Source organism: Platalea leucorodia (assembly GCF_965183815.1).
Source record: "Platalea leucorodia genome assembly, chromosome: 8".
In the NCBI taxonomy this organism is placed as follows: domain Eukaryota; kingdom Metazoa; phylum Chordata; class Aves; order Pelecaniformes; family Threskiornithidae; genus Platalea; species Platalea leucorodia.
Window position 1 is genome coordinate 23977224 of NC_138830.1, and position 18750 is coordinate 23995973.

General features: G+C 35.6%; 1 protein-coding gene across 2 annotated transcripts in view; it reads left to right on the forward strand.

Annotated features, from left to right (window-relative positions):
• PIK3CB (phosphatidylinositol-4,5-bisphosphate 3-kinase catalytic subunit beta) overlaps positions 1-18750 on the forward strand; it is a 106547-nt gene that overhangs the window by 66329 nt on the left and 21468 nt on the right. For both annotated transcript variants that reach the window (XM_082320853.1, XM_082320854.1), the window contains 8 exons: positions 1047-1229; positions 1495-1665; positions 2528-2605; positions 6786-7037; positions 7630-7726; positions 8637-8767; positions 12300-12353; positions 14354-14542. In XM_082320853.1, the coding sequence (XP_082176979.1) occupies positions 1047-1229; positions 1495-1665; positions 2528-2605; positions 6786-7037; positions 7630-7726; positions 8637-8767; positions 12300-12353; positions 14354-14542 (1155 nt within the window). The remainder of the gene's footprint in view (positions 1-1046; positions 1230-1494; positions 1666-2527; positions 2606-6785; positions 7038-7629; positions 7727-8636; positions 8768-12299; positions 12354-14353; positions 14543-18750) is intronic.

Genomic DNA, 18750 nt, shown 5'->3' on the forward strand with positions numbered 1-18750 from the left:
AATACAGAATTAATTTTGCCTGATTTCAGAGTCAGATTTTTCCATTACTGCAGCTTGGCTTCTTACCAGTAAACTTCTGTATAAATAAAGCACAAGTCAAAAGAATGTAAGCCAGACAACACTTCACATTTGTAAATAACTGCTTTTAGAATGCATACATCTTCAGGAGTGTGTGTGTGTCTGTGTAAATAAAAAAATCAAAACAAAAACCGGAACTTGCTGTATCAACCTTTGCAAATAAATGTGTGCAGAGCATAATGTGGTAGATTAGGGCAGACGAAAGTTTTCACAGACGACCTTTTACATTACGAACTTTAAATGAATTTGACCTCTTCTTTTTTTTTTTTTTTTTTTTTTTTTTAATTTAAAGAAGAAAGTAACATCTTACCTGTACCTTTTGGAGCGCATGAAAATTAGAGATATTTTGGAAATACGTAGATAGCCTCTAAAGGTTTGATTAAAAATTTTCTTTGAAAATGCGGAGTCTTTCCATGTTGTATTCAGAATGCTACAGGTATTGGCTGCTACCCCTCTTTTCTGCACTCCTCCAAATAAGATGGTGGTTTTGTACTTAAGTCACACTAACAGTTTCTTCTGTTTTATTACTTGAAGCTTTCTTTTTCTTTTGAGTACAGTGGTACCTAGGAAGAGGTTGACTTGCTGATGGCCAGAAAGAAGAAAAATTAACACATCTAGTACTGCTAAATACCTTGAGATGTATAAATGATTTATTGTCTCCCTCATTCACATTCTAAAACAGAAGCTTCTAGATTGATATCCTTATACAGAAGTCTAAATCACTACTGAATCAATTAAAGTTCTGTGTTCTTCAAAGTATTTCTGATACTATAAAAGTTTGGGAATTGACGATTTTGCAGCTTTTAGGGTGACTGTTGCTCTGATTGCACTGAAGATGTAGAGGTTAACTGTAAGTGTTAAAATAGACTGTTTTTTCCAACTATTTTATTGTGTATGCTATGATTTAAGCCTTGTATGTCTGACTATGACAAGTTTGACATTCAGTATTCCTGTTTGTGTTTTGTTAGGATGTATTTAGTTTTCAGGTGTCTCCTAACATGAATCCCATCAAGCTGAATGAGCTGGCAATCCGAAAACGTTTGACTATCCATGGAAAAGAAGATGAGGAAGTCGATCCTGCTGACTACGTGCTGCAAGTTAGTGGAAGGCTAGAATATGTTTTTGGTGATCACCCATTAATTCAGTTTCAGGTACATAAAGCTCTTTGGAACTTACTGTAACAGTTCTCTAGTGCTTTGGCCAAAATTTGACCTTGCTTCCTGTGTCATTGGATGGTCAGCTGTAATACAGCTGAGATAATACAATTCCTCCTCGTGTCTGCTGCCCTCTCCAGTTGTAAAATACGTGTGCACAATTTCCTTTGTATCTTTGTAATATATTATTGTTTCTTTGATTTGAAAGTTGCTGTAGAAATAGTCTGCTAGCTGGTAACAACTGTTTTCCATGGGCTTTTAGTATATACGCAACTGTGTGATGAACAGGACTCTTCCTCAGCTGACTCTAGTTGAGTGTTGCACCATAAAGAAGATGTGTGAGCAGGAGATGATTGCCATAGAAGCTGCCATAAACCGAAAATCATCCAACCTTCCTCTTCCTCTGCCACCAAAAAAAACAAGAACAACAACTGTAAGTTGATACGGAGAATATCTAATATCCAAAAGGAACAGTGACTTGTGGAATATAAATCACGATGCCTGGGATTTGTGCTACTACTACTTGTTTTCCAGTGTAGGTCGCCTGGGTTTACTCGGACTCTCCTGTTGCTTGTGAGAAGGTTTACATCAGAAATAGCAGACTTTGAGGCTTTTTGGAAATTTCTTACCTTCCCTTGCTTCATCCATCCTCCTTCTTCCCCCCCGTCTCCTTTCCATTGCTATTGATTTTGTTTTTATTCACAACCCGGAAAAGCAGGTAATAATCTGTTACCAGCAACTGGATAAATTATTGCAGAGAACCTGGATTCTTCAGCTTCAACACAATGTCTAGGCTCCACTAGCTTGGGCAGTAGGGGTCTGTGATCTCTTGTATTAGCCCAGGTATCTTGCATGGTGTTGCCACTTCAGTGATGGCAACTTTTGCCATAATATACAACTAACTTTTCTTTTAATATGGTGCTTCCTTTATTGCTAAGCTTCTGGCCTTATAGCACAGTTATAATCTATGTACTGTCATTCTAAGAAATGTGGACGGAGTTTGCTCTATTATGCACTCTGTATATATTGAGAATGAATAATAAATTTGAAGGGTTATTCTGAATCGTCAGCAAGTAGTACTCAATGTATTTTTTCACTCCCTCCCCACTTTCAGCTGAATGTTTTTTCTAACTTTTTTCCCCTTAGGGCATCTTGTATGCTCTTGTAGTTATGATAACAAATTTATTTTTTAAGATTTCAGATTTATGACTTCTGCTTAAAATGCTTAGGTTGTAAAATAGGTCTCAATGTTACATTGATTAAGAATGAATTTGTATCTTTGTTTCCCTTCTCAGAGTGTATGGGATATTTCCAACCCTTTCAAGATTATTCTGTTAAAGGGTAATAAACTAAATACAGAAGAAAATGCCAAAGTAAGTAACTATGCCTAGTATCAGAAGACATTCTGTTCATCATTTGAATGATTTTCAATGTTTAGTGAACTCAAAATCATACAGATTTCAATTCAGCAAAAGCGTAAGCATTTTTAGTTATATTGGTAGTATTGGTTAAAAATCTTGCCTTATTGCTAAAGTATTGCTTTACTGTCTGAAGTTGGATATGTGCATTAGAACATTATCAATAATCATGGAGAGTATGACATGAGTGTTTATATGGTACTTGATTTAAGATGGTATTGTGAAGTCCTGATGCTGGTGTGAAATAAGCTTATTCAAACTAAACTGTTGTAAACATCTGACAAATGGAAGCAGATTAAATATTAAACATTTTTCAATGGAACATAAGGTATTTTTGTAGTCCAGAATATATTCTATGTGAGTCTAAGCATGGAGTGCATGCTTTTATACAATCCGTCTTTTATTTTCTAAACGTGCTGAACACAAAAAAAAGCTATAGTATCACTTCCTATAAAAATGTACATGACTGAGCTACTGACTGCTTTACAGACCACAAGTTGTTAACACATGGGAATTTATTGCACAACTACTTCAAGACCTCACAAGACGGTTGCCTGTGAAGTAGAACAACATGCATTTCCTTTATTTTGTTTGGCAATCAATAAATTAAAGAGCCAGTCATGTAGATGAGGAAGAAATTCAATTAGTCATTGAAGTTTGCTCTTTTGATGCTTTATTCAGGATACTCTGCATTTTTTTTTCTTTCAAAAGTGTTGTTACAACCTCCTTGTATATTAACAATACTAGATTTTACTACATAGCTAAATGCGCCATAGTTATGATTTTACTACCCGAGACACTCTGACTGTGGAAATGGATGTCTGCAAAAACAGATGTTTCCATTTTCTTTGTCTAAACCATTATTTAGGTAGTTGTAATATCTTTTTAACTCCACATTCTGTAGCCTCTCAAAGTTTTTAAAAGAAAAGGGAAGGGAAAAGAGAAAGTGGATTTCAGAAGCAACATAGCTATCAAGCTATGATAGCTATCAGGCTAGTTGGTTCCCCCCCCGCCCCCCAAAGGTGAGCTTTGGTTAATTTCAGTATTCTTTTAGAGGAAAAAGAAAATAAGTTGATTGTAAGCTTTAGGAAAAATTGACAATTCTTTAGTATTGGTGCCTGTGGACATTATCTAAGTATTATTTAGTATTTTGAATGCTTTTTAATCTTGAAAACTTTAAATTCCTGTAGTTACGCAAGAAGAAGAATGCATATAGTGACCTTGCAGGCTTGTGTGTGTTTCCCCGCATTGTCTGCCTACGCTATTATGGAATCGTCACTATTGAGAACGTATTTGTTTCCTAGTCCTGATTCTAAGGCTGTTTAATTCACTGCTGTTGTTCTTTTAGTTTCATTGTGCTTTGGATCAAGCCAATATTCATCCATTTTTGCTGAAACCACCAACAGGGTTCATAAATGCAGTGTTTGTAGTGGGAAACAAAACATTTGTCAGATGGATAGCAGTCTACTAATGTGAGCTGGATTGAGTATTTCCACCTAGAGCACAAGTGACTTCATTCAGCTGTCTAACACCCAATTTTCCAAATACGTGACATTTGAAATTGCTTTTCTTTTTGTCTTGCTCTTTGGCTGTGCCATCGGTACATACCGTTTCATTAGTAAAAGGGGAGTATCAGAATGAAAAGAATAAAATTAGGATCCAGTCCCTTATATTAACAGGATTGGAAATCATAGGATTAGAACTAGCCAAAAGGCAAGCAAAATAGCAATGTGTTCCAACAATACAATGCTTTGTTACTATCAAATTTTACTTGATCACTTATGCTTTTTATATTAATAAAGTAAAAGAAAAGTCAGGGAAGTGTGGTGGCATATCGTTACAATATCAGATGATGGCAAATCAAAGAAAAATATTCAAAATTATGCAAATGTGAATTTGAACCCCTGGTTTAAAAAAAGGCAGATTGTAAAATATTTATTGTTGCTGGTGTTAAAGCACGAGCAGATAATGCACTAGATATAGTCACATTTCTATAAGATATCTTTAGCTCAGCAAAGGAACTTGATTATAAATTCAGTTGAACATATAATGAATCTCCAAATGTATTAATAAAGGACCATCTGGTGAATTGTTTCAAAAAGGTTATGAACCAACTGATTTTAATCAGTTCTCTGACATCAGCCAAAGTATTTCCTTTTTGAAGAATATAAAGCTGCAATCTTTAATTACAGAGAAATAAAAAACCCCGTAAATGTAATCACCCATAATTTTGATTGTATATACTGTTACCTATATGTATGTACACACACGTGGTCTGTATACATTGAGATTTCCTGAAGTAAGATTACTTTCATGTGATCTGTTTCATGGATGTTCATGTTACTGTTCTTAACTCACAGTGGTGAAAATAGATAATAGTGGTTTTTACGAGGATCGCTGGAACTCAAGTGATTGTAGTTTTCTAAACTGAACTTTTTCTTTCAGTGGTTGATTGTAAGCTTGGAAATTAAATTGGGGTTGTATAAATATAAGTCAACAAGTCAGTTTAATAATGGATGTTCTTATGGTACCTGTATCAAGGAGGAATGTAACCCATAACAGTGTGTTCTCCAAGACCTAATACCTCTGCCAATGCCTATGCTGTGACAGCAGTCTCTTGATCAGTGGTAGCAATTGTTTCAGAGAAGTCGAGTGATCAGAATGGGTGTTATTTGGAGACCATCTGTTGGTGCTACTAATGCCTTCTCCAGGGATTATTCTGGGCTGAAGACAGGTCTGCTCTCTAGCATGACTTCATTTAAACTGTATTACAGTTTGCCAATGACTAGTTCATCTGAGCTAGTTTATGTATGGCGAACAGTGCTGAGCAGTAGTTGTTGCAGCCAAAAAAAGATATATTGAGATTGGGACTGCTTTGATGTTGATCACGCTGTTGTTTCTTTGAAGGAGAGAAAGACAGGCTCTCTCCCAGAACAGATCTTGTCTATGTTAGCTGGGAATTCAAAGATGAATTATTTCTATCCAAAACCTGTACCAAATTTAAAACTCTCCGCCTTTCCCTTACAGTGCTCAGAAATAATATGATAGCTTAAAGGGAATATTGGGAAGGTTGTTTGAGGAGCATAGGGAACCTGAAACATCAATTCACCTTTTACTCATTTAACCATAACATTGAGAACTTCTTTTTGGTGTTGACCAAAGGATTACATTTGTGGTGTCTCCCCCGCCCCCAGCACTGGTATTTTGGAAGGTTACCTGGAAGAAGTTGACATGTTTCTCTCTTTGTTGTCTGCTCAGGCAACAAAAATAAAGACCTCCTTGTCATTCTTGTTGAAACTGTCCAAGAGTATGGATACTTGGAAACATGCAGTTTTCTGTGTACATACGTTATTAAACAGAAATGCAGAAATGAGCCACGTCTTAGGACTGACCTGTAATGTGTTTAATTTCAGTGCCAATAACTCCAGCTTCTTTCTCTTCTTGCCCTTCTTTCCTGTTCCTTATTTTTATCATTCAAGCTGGCTGGTTTTGCTGGTTTCTGGGTATTAAAGACAAAACAGAATTTTTGGGAATTACATAGATTGTTATTAGTATTATTACAGGTGATTTCTGATGTCAGGTCAGCAGTGTTCCCTCTGTACATTTTTATAAACAGTTTAAGTAAAAAATGAATTTTTTTTTTTTTCTTAAGCTGAAAAATCCCAAAACTTTTCTCCATTAGAAACACAAATTGGTTCTACCTGGTGATTTGAACTTGTATTCAGAAAAATAGTCTTACCTTTTTCATTCTGCTGACTTGTTTGTTTCCTATGATTTCCTTCCATTTTAAGTATGTTCGGTTAGAAGCATTTGTATATCCATATATTGTATTTGTCACTACAAATGAGTTGTTATTATTGGTCATCTGTGGTAATGTAAGTAATTCAGGACTGAAAAAATTGGTAGCCAACATTATTTAAACAAATATATTTTGATTTGGGCAGGAACATGAATAAGCAAAGTAAAAAGAATTTGTTCTCAGGAATTGTTTGGTTCATTTTAAAACCTCAAAATTAGTATTTCTTTTAAGACAGAAATATTGATTAAATGCATATGTATTTGTTCTGTATAATATTCTATGCAGAATTCTGTAGGTTCTGTGGCAAGCGTAAAATTTCTCATTTCTTTATTGCAGGTTCATGTTAGGGCTGGTCTTTTCCATGGTACAGAGCTCCTTTGTAAAACTATTGTAAGCACAGAAATATCTGGGAGAAGTGACCATGTTTGGAATGAAGTACTGGAGTTTGAAATAAATGTCTGTGACTTACCAAGAATGGCAAGGCTCTGCTTTGCAGTTTATGCTGTGATGGATAAGATGAAGACTAAAAAGTCAACCAAGGCAATGAATCCTTCCAAATACCAAACCATTAGGAAGGCAGGAAAAGTGGTAATTATTTCATTTGTTTTTCTTGAGTGTACCTCTGAATTACATCGAAATGAGTATTCAGAAATCTTTCATTGTCCTCACTTCAGTGTTCAAGAATGCAAAATGACCAAAAAAAAAAATTAAAAAGAGCCTATATATTAAGAATTGCACATCTTGCTACGAAAAAAAAAAAACTTTTTAAACTTCTCAGACACTGAAAAAAGCATGAAAATTTTGGTTGTAAGCCAGTTGGCAAATGACTGTTTAAAGATTTTTAAACCTTTTAAAAGTATTTTAAAAGGTCAGTTTTGTTCTGAGCTCTAGATGAGTTGTGATTGGGAAAAGATGAAAAAAGTAGCATCTAGGGTCACATTCAGGGAAATGTGTATTTTTACACTGGCAGCGTGACACCCTTAAAATTAAGTCTTATTGTCCTCAGTGGTACTGGAGTACATACTGAAAACCATGCATGTGTTTAACTGCTTTTCTGAAAGATATCACCATTTTTTTTAAAAAAACCCAACTCTCTAATTTTACTTATATTGTAGTGCTTGCTGCCTAGTAATGTTCACTGGCATCTTAGTTTCCATGTAAAAATTCTTTTCTTTAACAGCATTATCCTGTAGCCTGGGTAAATACCATGGTATTTGATTATAAAGGACAGCTGAAGAGTGGAGAACTGGTACTGCACAGCTGGTCATCATTTCCTGGTAAAGTTTAACTTTTAACATTTGGACTTTAAATACTTAAAAGACTAAAGAGGAGTAGTATGAAATAGTAGAATATTTACTGTATGCATGTCCAATTATCGTGTTGTAATCTCTTTACTACTTGTATTTTTTTATGTGGATAAATACATAATGTCTTAATCTCTTCCCTGAAAGTATTGCGTATCGGGAAGAAGGGCAAGAGTCTGCTGGGAAATAGCGTTCTAAAAGTTTTATCTGTTACAGAAGGAAAATCACATAAAAATAGATGCATGTTTATATCTAGTGTTACTTGTGTTTAAGATGCAGTTTAAGTTTCATTTGGTTCCCTGTGCTCTGCATCCTAAACTAAATATATAAGCTGTATTGTATGTGCTAACTATTTGCGTCAGCAAAAAATGTGAATTAGAAATTTTTTTTTTTTTTAAATCTTCCTTCCCTGACATTGAGATTGATTAGTAAGTGTCTGAAATATCCATGTCACTCTTCATTCCATCCTGAGAAACCCTGTATCAACTTGGCTGTAGTGCTGAAAGAAATCTGGCTTAAAACGATCTTCCTTTTTTCATACTATTTCACATAGAAGCAGTGTGTATACTGGTGTACAGAAGCTGCTGATCTTACTGGGATTTAGTTCAGTATAGGGATATCTCAGCTTCCCTTGACTGTTATGTTCATTTTGGAAAGAGAAAATCAGTATCTTAATGGGTGATAATCCAACATTTGTGAATGTAGGAGGTATGGGTAGTTCATGCTGGAAATACAGTGCATTGTAGTAAAAGTGCTGTGCAGCAAAACATGCTTCTGTCCGTTGTATAGAGTAAGCAATTTCTTATTGAGTCTTTGCCTTTCAGATTTTTAATTCTAATGCATAGCTGCCCTGTAATAGTAATTGTTCTGTCTAATGTTTCAGATGAACTTGAAGAAATGTTGAATCCAATGGGAACCGTCCAGACTAACCCTTACACTGAAAATGCAACAGCTCTGCACATTAGATTTCAAGAATATTCAAAACAGCCTATTAATTACCCTCCCTTTGATAAGGTAAGGTATGACATAAAGAGCCGTCATGAATGCTTATGTGTAAATAGCTATTTCTTTGTTCCGTTGAACACTGCCTTTTCCACTGAATTCCCTACTGCCTGCCTTTCAGTTAACATAACTGCAAACATAGTTGTAGTTAACATGCTAACAAACTTGCACTATGTGAGAGTGCCAGTGCTCTGGTTTCAGGGTCTTCAGGTAGTATTTTAAAGATCTATACTTGCAAAAATACTCTGTACGTAGTCTCTTGAGGATCAGAAGCGTAACCAGTTTCCAGTATCAATGGTCTTACAAAAAGCTAAACTTACCTGCCATTCTGGAAACCTTCAAACTGTGCTTGCCTGTGATCTATAAAGATCTGTTACTTTTTCGTATAAATGTATGTTACCCACTCTTTGGGACACTTCTTTCCTCTATGAGCTAAAATCCTTTTAAGGATAAACAGACTCTTAATACTGTATGAAAAGGGATTTCTCGTGGTCTGCTCTTGAACTAAATCCAGTTAGGTTGCCCTGCAGTTTTCTACAGGTACGGATAAGAATGACTAGAAGGGAAGTGTATATTTGGAATATATGTGTAAGTGTCTGTAGTGTGAACACTAGATAGCAAGTTGTTCACAAACCAGCAAATAAAGCTAAGACCGGGAAACAAGTAATAAAATGAGTGTTAAAACAGACAGCTAATGATGCATTGAAAAAAACCAAGGTTTAACTCATCCATATGTTAGTCTGAATTTTGGTTTTGGGAAAGTTAATAACTACTTAGAGAAAATTGTGGGCCCCCCCCCGGGTTTTGTACCTTTGGGGGGCATGAACAAAAAGACAGAAACCACCAAGCTTTATCAGCTTGATCAAAGAGGGATTTGGGGTTTAAGGTTCATCAGAAGGAAATCAAAGAACAAGATAGATCTTGGGGTTTGTTTTGTTTTGATTTTGTGTCATGTGTCTGTGTCCCCGCTGCACCCCGGTGGTGCAGCACTCGTTCTTGTATTAAAACGGCATTGGAAATGCCTTAAGAGCTAAAAAGTAATTGCCTTCTTAATTTTGATTGACCAGTTTACTCTTCATGCCAGAGATATTTTAGTCAGTTTTGTTATTGGTTCATTTGTAATGCTTTAAGTTTTTTGCTCATTACACTATATGTATTTAATTTCTAAAGAGAAAAAAAAGTTGCTTTTATGTTCACGTTACAGACACGTTATGTAAACGGATGTTTCTTAAGTAATCGCATATTTGTTCTAGCTTTGTTGTTCCTATTGTTTGTACCTGTGATACTAAGTTTTCAGTATGTTAAAATGCTGGGGTGAATACAGAGAAAAGATTTTACTGAGTAAGTTATCTGATATATTGGCATTAAGGTAGTGTCTGATGGTCTTCACCATCCCTTGTAACTTTTGTTTGATTGCTGGCCTTTTTTATTTTGTGGCTTTGCCCCCTTCTTGAAGTATACCTGAGAAATCCTGCATATCAGATAGAGGAAAATCCCAGAGCATCCTTGTAAAGTGATTGCAGAGCTGGTAATGAAACATTCACTGAAAGCATTTAACTTTGGGGAAATGCTACAAAATGTGCTTTTTTTAGCAGTTCTTATTTTTTTCCAGTAACTTTTGCTACTTGCAATTCCCTAGAGTTAAGAAACTGTTTTGCAGTATCACTGGGAAAATCAGAGCTCTAAACTTCTTGATAATTAATTCCATTTCTGTGGGTATACTGAAATTTCTCCCTCGGAAAAGAGAGTGAGATACCCAGTCTCAGACAGATTCTCCTGGTGAAGGTCCTGTTGAATCAGGAGTAACATTGTAGCTGTTTGAATTGTATCAGCTGAGAATCTGTTTTTTCAAAAGTGTCTAGATGAGACTTGCATCATGTGTTTTCCCAGTGTTGTTCCTTGTTTCTGCCAAGAAAATGGAGAATCGGATGCCAATCTTTATTTTAAGAAACATGATGTGCAAAAATAGATGAACCTTTTAGATCATAGCATCAATCTGCTTGCAATGAACAGCTCTTGGGGGCTGAGTGAGCAAAAGTGCCTTGACAATAAGAAAACAGTTGTCTAATGCAGGAGCCATATACTGGGCTGGTTAATGATCAGTGCTGCTGACACACCGAGGGGCTCATAGTTCAGTTGAACAAAGCTGGGCTTGCAGAGACTTTCAAAGTTTATTTGCAATCAGAGTAACTCTAAAAAGCACAAGGAGGCAAGCATCAAACATAGAATTAGGACATTGTGGTTTTGTTTATGCATGTTTTCACACGCGATATATAAACAAGCTTTGTAGGCAAGTAGTGGATGTAATACATCATATTAATAAGCATTTAATACAGAGAAAGAACTAAAACAAGCTAGTATACCTTTTAAAGGATTTTAGCTGCTGGGTATTTATGCTCTGATTATTGTAATCTTTTGTTGTTTCTTGTATTGCCCGAGTAAAGACACTACAAGACTTGCTGAATCTGTGTTTGGGGATGGTGTTATATTCCTGGGTGATGGGAGAGGCAGACCTCTAAGGGAAAGGAGATGGTGTAGCTCCTTAGACTTCTTTCTTAATTGATATTTCATTTTATGAATTGTTCCTCAAAACAGCAGCATCTGACAACTGTAGATATACCTACCTGACCAGTTTAGCTGGTCTAATTGGCTTAGGCAGTCACCACTCTAACACATCTCCGTTGGCTGCATTAGTGTGCAGAATATAGTTTGAAGAACTGTATTTACATCTATACTTAACTACCCATTGTGATTTATTACATGAACTTCAAAAACTAAGTAGAATGTTCAAAAGGCAAAAAAAAAAAAAACTAAAAGGAGCAAGAGTAGCTCAGAGCTGAGCTTCTGGGAAACGTTGTTTTGCTGTTAACAAAAGTAGCAGTCCTTGCTCCTGAGGGTTGCTGTATATTAACTGCTGCTGAGAGCTTGTTGGTGGAATATTCACTTTATTGTTAAATGAGTTCTTGTGGTAAGCTGGTTGTTCATGATGTTACACAAGGGAAGATCCTAGTTTGAGAGAAGTAACTGGAAATGCTAATTAGATCATATGGGCAATCTGAGAGGCTGGTGAAAGGACTGTTTGTGGATTTATACTGAAATAGAGGGCTAGAAGTGTGGATCTGTGGGTTGAACAGGTACGACTTACACAAGCAGTGCCCTCGAAAACAGCAGCAGTAGAGATGAGAGAGCAAAGAATAATTTGGAGTTGAGGAATTGGTTTGCTGTACTGAAAAATAAGGAGGAAATGCAAACAGAAACAGAAAACAACACTGTAGGGAAGACTGTTTAGCCCAGGAGTGGTGAAGAAGCAGCAAATGGAGATAACCATGAGCACTCCTATTCCTGATCTCCATAGTCCTGCAGATTAGAAAAGGGACACAGCATAGAAGTCCATGTGATACTACTGTATATACAAAATAATAGTGTTGTAATTATCTAAAAGATTGCAAAATTTCCTTATCTGCTGCATTTCTATAATATTTATTCTTTCAGTGCTGTCAGATTTGTTTTTAAATCTAATGTATTTAAAAACATCTTTTTGCAGATACTTGAAAAGGCAGCTGAGATTGCAAGAAACAGTGACAATGCTGCAATGGCGGTAAGCATCTGCTAAAGACTATTTTAAAACTAATTTTCAGGGCTTTTTTGTTTTTTATCTTTTACGTCAATCTAGGAATAAACAAGTCAGCTACTCAGATAATGACAGTTCTACTGGCTCTGTTTTCTTATGTAATTCATTTTGGTGAACTGCCTTAAAATTCAGGTATATGTCCACTTTTCCCAATATATTTTGGACTTCTTGGCCATCAAAAAGCACAATTGCTTTACATACTCTATGGATTTCGAACACAGCTAAGATTTACATTAGATCTGGATCTGGAAAACATTCCTAGGCTGCCTGAAATATTGCTGGTAAATAGCTCGGTTTTAGTAAGTATGACGATTTGCTTGATTGTCAGATGTTTCCAAAGAAGCTCTCTCAAAAATGGTCATTGATCTATAAGAAGATGTTTCTTAAATACGATGATTATATGCTCTTCTTGAGGAATTGGCTAATTCTAACTTGAGGACAAATTTTGAAAAGATCACCAAAATCTGGAGACTGTTTCTTTGTATTATATACAAAAAATACGGAAGACTGCAATTTAGGATCGTGAAAGCACAGTTGGATCAACAATATAATAACTGCATTTTATATAAGAACAAAGCAGTTAATTGAAAACTATGTCAGTTACAATACAAAGTGCCTAAAGTTCTCAGGAAAAGTGGAAACTCACTGCTACTTTGGGTGCAAACAACTTGGTGTACGAATAATTGGAAATCTTAAATAGCAGCATGCCGACTTGACCGTATTGTGACTTTTAATTTGAAAGATTAACATTTTCAGATACAAGAATCACCTTATTTTCAAGACTTTACTTATTTTGATACAGAAACAGAGTATGTACTTAGTTTTACTAAACAAACACTGCAATTCAACTAGCTTTCTAAAGTCTATTCAATCCTAAAGAATTTATGCTTAGGTGGTATTTTTACAAGAAGACATTTACTTAAAACACTTCAGCACAATACAAGGCTCAGGCACTTAGCATTTCTAGAAGGAGCTAAACTTAAGTTCTGTGTGCAGCAGATGTATTTTTTTTGTCAGGTGGGAGACCTGTGCAGAATGTTACTTGGTGAGAGCTGTTTGTTTCTGCTATGAATCCTAATGGATTTTGGCTACCGTTTCTTCTGAACTTTCCTTTGGTTTTTTATTTTCCATTAACATAAAGACCTTTGGCCTACCTCTTAAAATTAATGTAGAAACTTCTTCAGCTTTGTGAAGATAAAGTTGACTTTGGTATTTAAAGTTTGCCATATTGTTTTTCGAAATAGGTATTGAAACTAATTTATTCTCTTCAGCTACTGCCTCCTTACCCAGAAGCAGCAGTTTCTTTTGTCTGCCATTGATTTACAGAATGCTATGGTTGCTGGTATCATTGCTTTAATTTCTGCCCTTGCAGTTGGCATAAGGGCATGGCTGGGGACAGAAGGTTTTAACTGAGCCAGTGTGAAGACTCATTCATACAAACTGATTTACAGAATCAGTACTAATGTTAATGTTTCAGAGAGATAAAATGGAGCAAAATGTCTAGAAAAAGACAAGTCTGGATTAGAAGACCAAAAAAGTGTTTGTATACTTAGCAAATGTACTTTCCTTCAGTTATTGTTGGAAAAGTATTTTTGGCTTTTAATTAAAAAAAAAAATAAATCATACGTATATATTAAATTTGCTCACTTGCAAAACAAAAGGAGAAAGTATATGCATCCTAAACCAAAGTTCTCCATGTTAGAGTTGGAAAATAGAAATATTGCCATCTAGTGTCATTAACTCTAAAGTTTAGTTACTTTTTCAGAAACTTCTGTACATTGAATTTTGAATCTATTAGTTACAGTTCTTATAGCTTAAGAAGTCTGAAAGAAAGGCATAGTAGTCACTCCCCTGTGTTTCATGAGTTTTATCTGATGTTCTTCCTGGTGTAGGATTTCTGGTATTTGAGCTGAAATACAAGAATCTTACTGAATATATCAAAACGTTATACGTTTCTCATTTTCTAGGGTCGAGGTGGTAAGAAGTTTTATATTGTGCTAAAAGAAATAATGGAAAGAGATCCTTTATCTCAACTCTGTGAAAATGAAATGGATCTTATTTGGACTTTGCGATATGACTGTCGTGAAAATTTCCCACAATCATTGCCAAAACTGCTGCTCTCTTTAAAATGGAACAAACTTGAAGATGTTGCTCAGGTAAGGGAAAAGACAATGATGGTGGGGAAAAATGCTGGAGTCAAATCACGAGAAATGGTACTATTGTATAAACCAAAGTGCATTGTATACCTTCTGTGGCCTGGACACGTAAGCAAGAACTTACTATCTTACAAAAAACAAACCCCAAATGCATTTCAGAGGTCCTCTGCATGATGAGAAGAGCACAGTAATTATTTATGCAGGCTAATTTTAAAATCTTGTGCTCAACTTTGGTCCTAAATGCAAGGAATTTCACAGAATCACAGAATTGTTTAGGTTGGAAGAGACCTCTTGAGATCATCTAGTCCAACCCCTGTGCTCAAGCACGGTCAGTTAGAGCAGGACTGTGTCCAGCTGAGTTTTCAGTATCTCCACTGATGGAGACTCCATAAGCTCTCTGGGCAATGAGTTCCAGCGTTTGACCACCCTCACAGAACTTTTTATAAGGGTTTTTTTTGGGGGGGGTTTTTTGGGTTTTTTTTTTGTGTTTGTTTTTTTTTTTTTTTTTAAAGAAGTTTTAAGTTTGTAAATCAAGATCTGAAATACAGCCTCTTTGCTTTTTATATAAAAATTATTAAACTGCTCAAAGACTACAAAAATCCACATCTCAGACTGGGTAATTAAACCTCACTGAGGCAGACGGGTGATTTTTTCAAAGAGGTATGATACCTGCTAGTGGTACAAAGTACTTCATTCTCAGCATCTTGACTGACTGACCAACTAGGTCTCCTTTAAAGTAACCGTAAGTAATTAAGGACTTGAAGGCTGGTGCTGTGATACAAGATTACATTTTCAGTCAAATTGTATCATTTGTTTGCTGTATAGATGTGCAAGATTATTTCACTATACTGTAAAGAAGCTGGTGTATCTGCCTTTTTCTGTATTTACCCAAATAGAATCCAACTCTTGTGATGCTTTTGGGGAATAGGGGGAACCTTGATATAGGAAAAATTATATGAGTTTATAGTGAGACCATTCCTGCTTGATAGACTGACTTAAAAGTAATAAAATAACAGATCCCTGGATTTGTATTGAAACTTTTTAATCTGATTGTGTACAGAACAGGTTGGGCAAAACTGTAAAAGTCTGGCCGGTGTTAACAAGCACAGTACTCACTCTAAGAGGTGAACCCAGACATTGTTTTGTTCATCTGCTTATCCTGACGGAATTGCACGTTTAAATGACACTCACCTTCTTGCAGACTGTTAGACTGAGATAATATTTATGTCTTTCCACAAGTCTCATTTTTTAAATTCTAAACTAATTTTTTTCCATTTTTAAAAAACTTTGGACTAAAAAGCATTTGCTGTGACGGATTGTGATTGATAGTATACATTTCTACTCTAGCTTAGTATTCTGACCTTCGCCTGTTACAGGCTGGGTGTTCTTGGAAGAAAAGGAAACCACTCCATGAAAACTCGACTTCCATCTATTCATCGTGTGATTTTTTGTGGTTAGTCAGAATCTTAATTTGCCTCCAGCATACAGTTTATTTTCTATTACATCCTTCCTACCAGCTAGATGTATATGTTCTGTAAACTTATAAAAATAAATGGAATTTCATCCTAGCTCATTGTCTGTGCCGTGAACACTACACTAACAAAATGTAGCACCCACACATTCCTTGGTCACTTGTGTTCTTTCACATGTAAGAATCCTTTGTTCCTTAGTAATTCCATTATGTGCTTCTGAATTTATTGTTCATTATTAAAAGTTATCTGGAAATACAAACTGTAGGAATATAAGCAGATATTTGTTTACTCATTAAAATATGTGAAGGAAGAGGCATTCTGATTGCTTGCAAGGGGCTTTGAAATATGGCCTTTGGTAGCAGAGTTTTGAGAAGTTATTTGGAGTATGCATGTTAGTTGACAGCTCAAAGCCCTTTAAATTTGGGAATATTAAAAAATGTGTATAAAGCATTTTATTTAAACGGATGGCTGAAAATACATAGTCATCTTAATTGTTACTGTGTGCTTTTGGGAAGGAATGTAGTATTTATGTTTGCTTGTGTATAGACAATAGTGTGATTTATATTTTAATACCGTTTTTGGCAGCAGCATAGTCTATCTGAAAAATGAGACCTTACCCTTAAACATGCCAAATTTCTGTAATACATAGACATGTAAGTATTCCCAATGAATTATCTTTTCAGGTGAGGCAAGACAGCCTCATGAATTTTATGAATTCCAACATTAGCAGGCCTCATAATTTACCCCTCATTAAAAGTAAATATATATATAGTACTATCCATGCCTGGTTCTGAAAGTTTTTTTTAATGCCTCTTGTAAGCTGTAAGTATTTCAGTGACAGTCTGATGCTTAAGGCAAAAAGTTTAAAAAAAATCCAAAACCAACCAAACACAACAACAAGAAAAAACCTCCAAGAAACAAACACCAGTTGCTTATAAGATAAATGAACTAACTAACTATTCCTGTTTCTTTTAATGCAGATGAAAACTAGTCAGCTTTTTTTAGAAATGGAGTGTTATATCTGATTGTAGACTATCTTTATGGACCACTGAACTAATAGTTTAAAGTTATGTAGAATGGATTAAAGCAGCTTTCTTGTATTATTTACCATATAGATCTTGTCCAAGCTCTCGTTGCATCACTGTACTGCAATATTTCAGTAGAACAGTTGCACTGAGAGAATTCTGAAGGTGTTTGCCCTTACTGTTGCCATAGCCTCCTCGCTCAGCGGAGTACTAGGGTGGCAGAACTTGTTAGCAGAATTCACAGGCAGTATTTATTCCCAAAGCAGAACTTAGCCATTATTTAAAAAAAAAAAATCCATCCACTTTCAGTGAAGTGACACCATCCTTAATGAGAACTGGAGAAAGGACAGCTAATTTTTTAAATACTTGAAATAACTGGAATAAAAATGCTGACGTGTGCTTAATTGTATTGTCTCATATAGTAAACTTGTTTTGTTACGAAAGAAATTGTGGTTATTTCTTTATATAAGAAATACTGCTACACCAAGGCCAAATTTGAGTTTGCTCTAAACCTTTAGATTGTTGTTGAGAATTGAAGTTCCTCTTTTTCTCACAGCTTGTCAGGAGTTGCAGACTGTGTGGGAGAAGTATGCAGTATTTCACGTGTGCAGCATTTTAACACGTTTGATACTGCAGAGAGATTTTAAGAACTTGAAACACACATTTTGAAATGTAAAATTTCTTTACAAATGAGATGTACTTGGAAGTTCTTCAGAGTTACCTCTCTGTTGCCAAAGTAGATGAGGGCATTTTGTGGTGCAGGTTTCTTTTGTCCAAATGCAACAAGTATTTCCGATATCCTTTCACCTGCACTTTTGGGAAGTGTGCAACACACCAGAGATGTGGAGCTAGTTGGATTGCACTTCTCTTTTAATAAAAGTTGCGAGGTAGAATGTGAATAGAGCAGCAGGTATTTGGGAAATTTTCTTGGCTGTTTCATAGGTCATTTAGATCTTGCTTCCTCTAAGCTCATATCACTTAACATTTTCTTGTTGTAATAACCTCTGAAATAATTTCAGCAGTCCAAGTGAGGAGGTCTGTATCTCCAAATAAACTTCACAGTTGATGTACATGCTGTAGACCATGACTTTTAAAATTCATTGCCTGATATATGAGACATGTAAGGCCACTTTGACTCATCTTTTCAGACACTATTTTAGGTTCTTCATTCATTTGATCATTCGTTATTAACAAAATGTTTCTATATTTTTGTTGGTTCTGCACCCGATTTGAAGTAGGTTGTCTAGAAGTTACATTTGTTTTGAAGTTTCTTACTGTGTGTCTGGCAAGCATAGCTGCTGCTTGCATTTTCAGCATCTGCTTCATGGTATTAAATATCTGCTCGGTGTTAGTATTTCTTTCAGCATTTCAGTACAAGTATTCATGATACATGAGTGTTGATGGCTGTAGTTCTTCTTGACGTAAGGACTGGTGGTGTTGATCCTTCCTGGGCTATGGACTGAATAGGTTTTTGTGTGTATATCTCTGTGGGATTATGACATTTATATTTAAAAACATCTTTTGATTTTACTTTATATTATTATGGATCTTGCATGTGTTCATAACAGTATTTGCCCATGAAAACCGTTTAATTGATTCTTTCCTCCGCTTCTAGAATTGTAGTACGGTCACTGGCTTTGCTTTGTGATTGATCTCTGCCCATTTCTTGGCTTCTGAATTTCACAAAACTGCACAGATGAACCAGTTCAGA